Below are 10,592 nucleotides of genomic sequence, written 5' to 3' on the forward strand. Positions count from 1 at the left end.
AGAAAAAATGTTCAACCTGTGGATATTATTTCATTTTTATTTAATGCTAAGAATAAATAATATCATAAACTCTTTGTAATTAATTTATGTAAACATTCCTAAATCGCAAGTATATGTGAGTGGAAGAGTGACTTCTTCATAAATGATTCATATTTATTCAAATGACAGTTTCTTAATTCATAACTTCCTAATGAAAAAATATGAGTTTTTCAGAAGAATTGAAATTACTTTGCGTTATGACAATTTTATCAGTAAGTAAGAGTTATGTTTCATTACATTAATTTTATGTTTGTTTCTTATGTTCTTCTGACGGATGAAAACGTAAATAATTTTCCTATTTAAGGAGCATCATATATTTGTGAGCTAAACATACAAAAGAGAAAAAAAATCTCTTTCATTTACTCTCTCTTTCACCAATTCCCTTATTGTCTCAAATAGTCATTCTTTCTATTATGAATTTTTGACAATTGTATTTGTGCAACTCTAAACTTCCAACCACGAGTGCGCGTGTTTGGAAGAGTTGTGGAACCTCGGAGAATAACCAACCTTAACAATTTGCACTAGAGTCGGGCCAAAATCGTTTTCAAGGCAATAGCTTGCCACAACAAAATGTTTGCGACAATTTGCTTACTATTTTTAATTTTTGTCCGATATCAATATTATTGAAGAAAGTAATTAACACCTTGCCTAATTATCATGTATTAGCATTAGTCAGAGTATTAGTTAGTTAGAAGTCTGTTATCACTCGTTAGTTAGTAGTCAGTAGCTTGGTTAGTTTGTTAGTTGTTAGAGAAATTAGTTAAGAAGTTAGTTAGTGGAATACAGCTAGCACTCTTACACTTGTATATATACATGATTGTTAATTGAATGAAGAATAAGTTCTCATTTCCTAAAATCACATTTTGTGTGAGTTGTTCTCTTCTTCGATTACCAACTATGGCTTCTTCATTCATACATCTGAATTCTCCAGAAAGTTTTATAAATATTATAGTATTAATTCTAACACAACCTATATGGAGGGTTATTACATCATTTTTATTAAACCCTATGAGTTTGATTCTGTACAAGGACTAGCGACATAGCTAACAAAAGAAACTCCTAATAAGAGATTATTTTTTTTATATATATAAAAAGTTGATTTACCCTCTGAAAATTCTGATGAATTTATGTGGGATATTGAAGCTAGATTTTGGTATGCAGAACCAGGACTTAACATATAACAAGTTTTTTTAAATATATAATCATAATATCAATGCTGGTGTGTGCGCACCTTAATTAATTCTATGAGCTATTTGCAACTTTCCATCAACAGATGCTACTTAATAATTTTGTCTGATAAACTTTACAACTAACAAGACAATTGCAAAATAAAACATAGATATTTCTTTAAAAACATAAGTTCTGGCTAGCATTTAGTGTAGACCCAATAATAATTGTAGCATGAGACTGTAAACACGTTGTTAATCTCTCCCTAATATTGATAAATTCCAATTTTGATCCTCGTAATATATTGCTAACCATATATAACATTATTTAATTAAGTGAAATACACACTTTCAATTCATCCGCTTGTGAATCTTCTCAAATTAAATGAATTATTGATCATGACATTATTTAGGTCTCATTTGTTTTCAATAAGATTAAGAAGTATGAATTCGAATGCACATTTCAATGATTAAGATATTGTCTCTAGATCTGAATATTGAATGATTAAGACTGTTTGTTTATTTAAACATCAAAATATATAATTTAAATAAGAAAGTAATATATTAACCATCAATCTTTTCTTAAGCATATTTAAAAAGAGGAGACTGTTGGATTATGTAACTACATGATTCAGAATGAAACATACTTGCCGATGGTAGAATATTTACTTTAAATGCTCTTCTTTCCTTTTATTTTCTCACCGAATTTTGAGTGCTTTATTTGGCTTAAGTTGTGGACATCTTGTTGGTCTTCTTAAATCTTGATTTCACAATTAAAAACTAGCATTAAAAATACGAAATAGAGACGGAGAACTGAATTCAAGAATACCCAAACAAAATTTGATAATTTATTAGTTCATGAGAAAAAATATTAAGTTGATTGATTGATAGTTGAAAGAGATTAGGAAGAAGGAAGTTGCTTTGAGAAAGAAAAAAAATAGAGTGTGAGTTTGAGAGAAAGGAATAAAAGTGTTAGTATTAAGACTCTTTCATAGTTTTATTAAGAGAATTTTTTAAAGAAAAACACATGAATTTAATGGACTTAGAAGGATAATTACTATTTCTTCCGTCTCTTTTTAGTTGTCTGATATACTAAAAAACTTATTTAAAAATAATTGGCAATTTAAATAATCATTATTTCATAGCAAGAGTTTTAGTGAATCGGACTGCACTTTATATTAGTCAAACAACACTTCTAAATAATATTTTTCTTAAGAGTTGTGTCAAACCTTATTATAATTTATAACAATTAAAAAAATACGGAGGAAGTTGTACCTTAATTAATTTATAGTGCTATGAAGGTAATATAATTCTTAAAATAGCCTTAAATATATTTCTCAAATAAATGAAAAAAAATATATAGTACTTGCTATTCAATTAAAAATTGCATGTGCTTAATTAGTATACTAGAAGAACCAAATAATTAAAGAGCAAAATTGCTCGTATATCTAACGTATTCAATAGTGAACTGCTAAAGTGAGCCCATTAATTGTTATATGTTGTTTACTTTAACTTTTTCCGGATTAGGAGGAGTAGCTAAATTTTAATATAGTAGTAGCAGCGTTCACTAATCATTTTTTTTATTCGATCTTTGAAAAGTTAGTAATTACCTAATTAAACTTTCAAATTTCAAGTGAAATTCCATGACACCATTTCAGAGTTTCACTTATAAAATTATAAAATAATATATACTTTTTAAAAAAATATAGGGACTAAAAAGTGGACATATTTGTGAAATTCCCCCCCCCCCCCCCCCCCCAATATGTTGTTTTCAAAAGAGGCAGTGAGACCAAAAATCCTCATTTATTAGTTATTGATTATTAACAAGGTTTCAACTTTCAAGTTAGGAATTAATATCTTTTAGCCACTTATAAAATTAATATGAGAAAATAACTTTATTAAATCTATTACTTATAAAAATAAAAATCTCTTTTAAAAAGGACGTAAAACTAAATAAAAATTACAAATAATCTACAAAATCAATTTTCCTGATCGATTCAAAGAAACTAACTTGATATCTTACTATACACGTAAGTATAAGGAAATTGTTGATGGATGGTTGTAACTTGTAATTAGAGCTATTAAATTAGTGAAAAAGAAATAATTAAAAAAAGTAGGGTTTTAGTGTGTGGTTTTGACACAAAAATCTTGGTGAGGGGTTTGTAGGGGTCCTAAAACCTGTTTGGGACATGTGACTACGGTAGACAAAATCATAGAATTATTTAATTTGTGTGCCTTCGTCTGGAAATAAATCTTTCACCTAAATAACATAAGTTGTACAAAACTTAATAGTCATGTCGTTCATGGAGGACGAAATTGCATGTGACATGAACCTTGCTAGTACCATCTCGTGCTTATCATGTTGCAAACCAGGAGGAAATCCTCATTTTATTTCGGGATGCGTGTCTACGAATATATATATATTTGACCAAACTTTTAAAAATTATTTATTTTAATATATATTTTTTTAAAAGTACTCTTGAGGAATAGTGATTTTGTTTGGCTAATCAAGTTAGAATGCATTTTTGTTAAATATTATTAGAGCAGTAATGTGTGTTTGACCAATATTTAAAGGTCACTTTGTACCTTCGACAAGATGGGCACAACAAAGCTTAATTATTGGCTTGCATTTTTGCTACTAAACCCACTTTTATATTGGGTTTTCAACTATATAAGAAGTAATAGATTCAATATAAATATAAGATTCGAACAAAAGATAACGATTTTTAAATCTCTATGAAATACAGTACATCTCCACTTGCGCCTTTGCACCTAATGTTGTAAATATACATTCGAGAAAACTATTTACTCAAAACAAATAGCTATTACTCAATTATATATCAATTTACTAGCTTTGATTTGCAAGTTTTTTTTTTGTCACCAGTCACACTCAATCCCTAATCTTCCAACTTAATTACAACAATATTTTGTGAAAGAATCCTCCTTAATTAAGCAAAGATGCCTTGTCCTTTTAGCACATTTATTACACATGAATTGTCATTAACAACTAATTAATCTCAAAACATGGCGAATAAAGGATCACAAGTCAATGCCGCGTACGCTATAAGTACACTTGATTAATGATTTTTCCTTTTTAAAAATAGTTCAAAATATGTGTTGTTTTTTTTTCTTTCAAAATTCAAGAAATCACTATTTCTTCTTTTCCCAACTTACCATTATTATAATAATAAATTGTATGAGTATAAATTTCTAAAAGTGATTTACTATTGTGTTTACATGATTTTCAAGGAGTATATAATCAGTATATTAGAAATGGAGTATTTTTTCAAGACAAAGATTAAAGGATAATGTAGTCGAATGGTCCTTTTATTTTATAATGGGTCTATCACAATTTAGAAAGACATTTAAAGGGTGGTAGGGAGTAAGAGCTTAAGTTATGTATACATTATGAGTATTAAAAAAATTCTATGTTGATAATATATATTAATTTATAACTCAAATATTAATGTGGCCTTCGTGTTTAACTATATCAAGTCATGCAATTTAGCGGTAATAGTTAAAGAATGAAGTTAGAATACATATCACTTAATTACGAGTAACTAATAAATACGTATGGAAAAACATCCATGGATGAGATATAAACATGATATATAAGAAAGTTTTAATTGAAAATAGTTTTGAGTTTAGTGTAAATATACAATATTATATATATATATATACCCGATTGTACGTGTTAAAAAATATAGAAAGAAGTATTGAAAACACTCCTGAATTTGGCGTAAATTATTAATTTCGTCTCCGAATTATTAACATTCATAAACACCCATTACTTGGCTAAGTAAACTTAGATACACTCCCGATTTTAATATAACCTATTTTTATATTAGGATTGAATCCCCTTGATTTGAAACAAAAGCTTAATATAATCTATTTTTATAAAATTTGAATTTTCTTAATAAAATTTCTAACGTTGTCACTCCAGTGACAATGAGAATTCATTCTATTATATCATATCACCCATCTTATTTTGTAAAGTTCCTATTCACTTATTATAAACTGTCATGTCACCTATAGTAATTCATTTATATTGCACAGTATTAATTAGTGTAAGAAATAAGAATATATTAACCTCAAAATTGAAACAATGCAGCAAATTGACTTAAGCAAGTAATATACAAATCAAAATGTTAAAAGAAAAGAGGCTGTTGTAAACTGTAAAGTCGATTGCCATCAGAGCGAGGCACACTCCGATTAAACCTACATAATCAATTTATGACACTCGTCAAATGTACTACCAACTAATGTGGTGTAATGGATAGGATTATTCGAGTCTCGATTATAAAAAAATCTTTGGTATAAAACATATGCAACACAAATTTAAATTACTCGAACTCCAATACAATTAGTCAATTACAATTAGCAGATATCAAATGAAAAAAGAAGAGGAGAGACACTCTTCAAACGTGGCACGCAAGGCCCCGTCTTCCAGCAAACATAAAAATGCTTTGCTTTGCCTGTAATTAGCATTAATTAATGTGGATCATTATATGACAATTGACACGAATCTTTTTTCTGGTACCACACTCATGCATTAGTAACTGTCGTGACATCAATACACCGATAATATAAATTAATTTTGCACTATCAAGCTACCTATAAATTATAACAAGTTAATTAAGTTATATTAACACTGTAAGAAAAGTAATATTTGCAGTGTACATAAAGTTAATATGAGAATGTTTACAGGATTCATGACCAAAAAAAAAAAAAAAGGCTCACAGGAGCGGATTGAGGGATATGTACTTTCGATCCCCACAAAACATAAGTTTATATATTAAAATTACAGTAACTAGTCTGAAATTTCAAGAGTATTAATATCGTCACATAAATCATAAATGGATAAATGTGATGTACCAAGAAATGAGTTGTTCCTAATAAAATAGACAACAAGCCACCTTGCCACCCACTGCCAATTAGATCACCACCTTTCAAGTTAAGTTGGTGCTTAGCTTGTTGTTTTGCTTCAAATACAATATTAAAAAACATCGATTGTGAACCTCAATTTTGATGGACTTATCAACTAAATGACAATTGACATATGCAACATGCCTAGTCGCATCTTGTCATAGAACAAGAGTCATTTTGCATCATATTAAAGGAATTCCTCATTTGATATCGAAGAAGTAATTAATGTCACTCAATCATTATCAATTTGACTGCAATTAATACATAAATTTAAAAATACTATAAATTCGATACTAAAAATTTTAAAATTGATTAAACTTGTAAAATTTAAATTCTGTATCCGGCTTTATTTGAAGGTCAATAATTTTGTGTAAGGAGACGACGATGGAAAAACAATCACGTGGTATTGTACATGGAGACATGCAGAAGAAGGGACATGTTGTTAGTACAATAACAAACACAATTAAGCCCACTTGAAATCAAATCCAACCTTGGAAACACACACAAAACACCAACTTCTAAATCAGGTTTAGGCCTTGGCCGTCCCAAACAAACCGTCATTACCCGGTCCCCGGTCCTCCTTCTCTATGTATAAGAAATATTTATATCTAAGATTTAAATTTAATGAGTATTTAATATTGAACACGTTATACAGTCAATATTGTGGTTTCACAAGTAGTATTTATTTGTTAAAAGTTTTAATAGTTTTTCGTATCAATTGGTTTTGTAATCCATTTATATATATGATTGTTTTTCTAAAAATTTGATGTCAAATCTCTCTCGAGATATTTATTTGTACATCGAAGATATTTGAGGGGTTTATTTTGATGGATGGTCACTAAACTTTTATTTTATTGAATCAAAGCCACTAAATATTTTTGTAACAAAAAAGTCATTCAACTTCATCTAATTGTAATAGGAAGTCACTTAACTATTTTTTGTAAGATTAAAATTGCTGTACTTTCCCTAATTTCACTTAACTTCTTTTTTTATATATATAATAAAAAAAGTCATTCTACTTTGTCTAAGTATCATATAGAATATCTCTTTTATTTTCTCCTAATAACTTTCTATAATACTTAGGCAAAACTGAGTGGCTTTTTGATTTATTACTAAAAAATGTTTATTGAATTTCGCAATAAAGTTGAGTGATCTTTCTATAAGATATAATTTAATAACTTTAATGCAATAAAGTAAAATTTGAATGAATATCTATGAAGTTAATCCAAGATCGAAAAAATAAATCAAAATATATATATATATATATATATATATATATATATATTTGTAGAGTTATATTAATTCTTTCATTGTTAAGGGTTATGCGTCGGCGCCTCTTTATTTCGAGTTCAAACATATAGTAAAGGGTTTAAAATATCGGGTTCAATTGAACCCGTCGGATAGAGAATGCATCAGTAGATGATGATGCTCTTGGCTTAACCAGATGTGTCGAGTTTAAGGAGCCGTTTGGCCCTAAAATATTTTTAGAAAAATTTGAAAAAAATTGGTAATTAGTGTTTGATCATATAACTTGATAAATGTATTTGTCAAATATTCCAAGTTTTAAAAAGACTAGTATTTGGGCCAAGTCCTAATATTTGGGAATTTTTAAAAAAAAATTAAAATTACCCAATTTTTTTTATATTTTATAAAAACACCATCATTTATTAATTTCAACTAATATTTATCTACCAACTTACTCCATTAACATTGTCAACCAACACCATTAAATAACATCTCTATTTATTAATAAAAGAATAGTTTGTTTTACTACCTCTACCGGAAAAAAATAGTTTGAGTGACAAGATTGAAAAAAAAGAATAATTTGTTTTTAATACGATTAATGTATTGCTTTTGCCCATATTTTATTTTTTTGTTGTTGTTGATTGTCATCAATTATGTTATAAGATTCTTTTTAACGGAACATGTTCATTATAAAATGATAATACGAACTTATGGATATTTTTAATAATTTTTAAAACTTACGAGTACAAAATAATATTTTTTGAAACAGTCAAATATTCTTGAGAAAATTTGTGGCCAAACGCATGGTGAAACTTCACCCAAAAATAATTTACTAAGAATATTTGAGAATTTGAAGCTAAATCTTGGATATGAAAAATCCTTAATAGAAAACACTTCCTCCAACCGAAAAAATAAATACATATTAAATCCTGTGATGAATATCCTGCCTCCGATCGTCTGCGGCACCGCCCACTTAGTGAGGATCTTGTTTTAATTTGAAGTTGAAAAAATAGAATAGGAGATGGAATAAGCGTATATGATAGAAGGATGAGGTAGAAAGTTAGGTGCAGTTAGAAAACAGGAAGGTTTTTTCCCATGCACTTGTCTTCTTCACATCCAACATCACTTTCTATGTTTTTCCTGTATGTAATACGTACCATCACCCTCTCTCTCTCTCTCTCTGTAATTTGTGGTCCTTATCCTCCTTCATTACATTTACTACTATATATATAGCTTCATAATTACCTCCTCTAACTACCAGCTTGACTACTACTTGCTATTCAACACAAGCTTTAATTAAGTAACCTAGCTATTCATCATTTCTGTCAACAAAATAAGGGAAATTAACAAATATTATACTCAACTATAGTTGAAGATCGATCTGAATTATGTCAGGGAGAAGGTCGAGGCAGTCATCAGAAGGGGGCACCTCCAGGATTTCAGATGATCAGATCATACAACTCGTCTCCAAATTGCAACAACTTCTTCCTGAAATTCTCAATCGTCGATCCAACAAGGTTTTTATTTTTCTTCCTTCCATGTCAATATAATTGTAATAAATATGCACTTCATTTTGTATGTGTACAAATCATGTACACTATATATAGTTGTAGGATGCATGCGTTAGATGATGCAGACGTTGTTAAATTAGTGAAGGTCCCATCCCTCCTTCTTAACACTTCCTCGCACGCCCAGACCTTAACTGGAGCGTGAGCACTTATAAATGGGGGCCCAACATCGGTGAACAACAAATTGGAATGAGTCTCACCTAATACCATTTTAAATTAGGTCTTAGCCTCTTAGGCCTAGCTCACACCCCAAAAACTAGCTCATGAGGGAAAGGTTGTCCAAGTTTATATAAGAAGACCAATTTCTCATCCCTCTACTCGACTTCTTAACAGCAGTGTCGTAAAAGTACGTACGTATGATACCCAAGATTTTGTGCTAGCTAGTGTAATCGACCTATATATAATTATAATTCAGCTTGTATTTATGTAGGTTCGATTATGAAATTGTACAAGTTCCCGTCCCAAATTGATGTTTAATTTATTTAAAATGATAGTATCAAATAACATCACTTGTGTAAAAGTGTATCCGCCAGCACTGGAGATGAAATCTATGGAGTCTTACTATAACATTTAATGCCTTATGGATCTCTCTTTCTTTCTTTCTTTCTTTCTTGTTGTTTTCTAGTCTAGGTCACATTTTAAGGTTGGACTAATTAAGAACCGAGAGTAAAAATACACTCTTTATTAGACCTACAAAAAAAATTGGTGGTGTATTTATATGGATCTCTAGTTTATGTGCTTTTAGTCCCATTGGTTATACTGATTTAAAACAGCATGATTTCTTTCACCTTTTATGTACAATCTGGAAAGTGTAAAAGTTTTTCATAATTCCAGAATGAGGCTTTGGGTCCCATAATGTACATGCATAGAGCCAATTTAGAATGTAAGTCAAGATTTGACCTTGTTTTCAAGATGGTAACTTCTCGTTCCACCAATTAAGGCATGTTTTGTCTACTCAAGTTTAAATTTTGAGCACCGACATAGTATCTAGAGTAATTATATATGAATTGTTTAAAATTTTATTTTTATAACAAAAATATCGATAATGAATTTATGAAAAAATGTTAAAATTGACGATGTTGCAGGCATCAGCATCTAAGGTGCTCCAAGAAACATGCAACTACATTATAAATTTGCATAAAGAGGTGGATGATCTCAGTGATCGACTTTCTCAGTTATTGTCAACCATTGATGCTGATAGTCCAGAAGCTGCAATTATTCGTAGTTTAATTATGTAATTTTCAATCATTTATTTATATATTACTATATTATATATATTTCGATGCATTAATCTACTATATAGTTCTGTGTTTCTTCTTAATTCCTCTCTAGACCTTGGTCAATATTAAATAGGCCAATCTCACAACTAATGATGTGTTTGTAATGATGTTTCCCAATTTTAATTATGGACTTTAATTTTCTCTACACTGTCATTTTTTGCTCTAGTTTATACTCCCTCCGTCTGATCATAATATTTGTCATTTTTTATTTTTCAAAAATCAAATTAGATTTGTTTTGACCAATATTTTAAGATATTTTTTTTCATTAAATTAATATGAGAAGAATTGTAATTTAATACTAGTATTTTTTTGTAGTTTTTGAATATTTAATTTGTAATTTTAATATATTAAATTAATTTAATTTAATT

The 10,592-nt window shown here is 29.0% G+C and overlaps 1 protein-coding gene across 1 annotated transcript; it reads left to right on the forward strand.

Moving 5' to 3' along the window:
* The first annotated feature begins 8,643 nt into the window (after positions 1–8,643).
* On the forward strand, positions 8,644–10,360 carry LOC129874206 (transcription factor PRE6-like). The gene is made up of 2 exons (XM_055949458.1): positions 8,644–8,893; positions 10,030–10,360. The coding sequence occupies exons 1-2, from the start codon at positions 8,765–8,767 to the stop codon at positions 10,180–10,182; spliced, it is 282 nt and encodes a 93-aa protein (XP_055805433.1). The 5' UTR covers positions 8,644–8,764; the 3' UTR covers positions 10,183–10,360.
* The last annotated feature ends 232 nt before the right edge of the window (positions 10,361–10,592 follow it).

This window comes from Solanum dulcamara, chromosome 11 (assembly GCF_947179165.1).
Source record: "Solanum dulcamara chromosome 11, daSolDulc1.2, whole genome shotgun sequence".
Lineage (NCBI taxonomy): Eukaryota > Viridiplantae > Streptophyta > Magnoliopsida > Solanales > Solanaceae > Solanum > Solanum dulcamara.

Bases quoted from the DNA above. Each gene is read 5' to 3' on its own strand.
- LOC129874206 (XM_055949458.1), top strand. From the start codon at position 8,765: ATGTCAGGGAGAAGGTCGAGGCAGTCATCAGAAGGGGGCACCTCCAGG. The intron at 8,894-10,029 runs GTTTTTATTTTT...ACGATGTTGCAG, and splicing joins TCAATCGTCGATCCAACAAG to GCATCAGCATCTAAGGTGCT.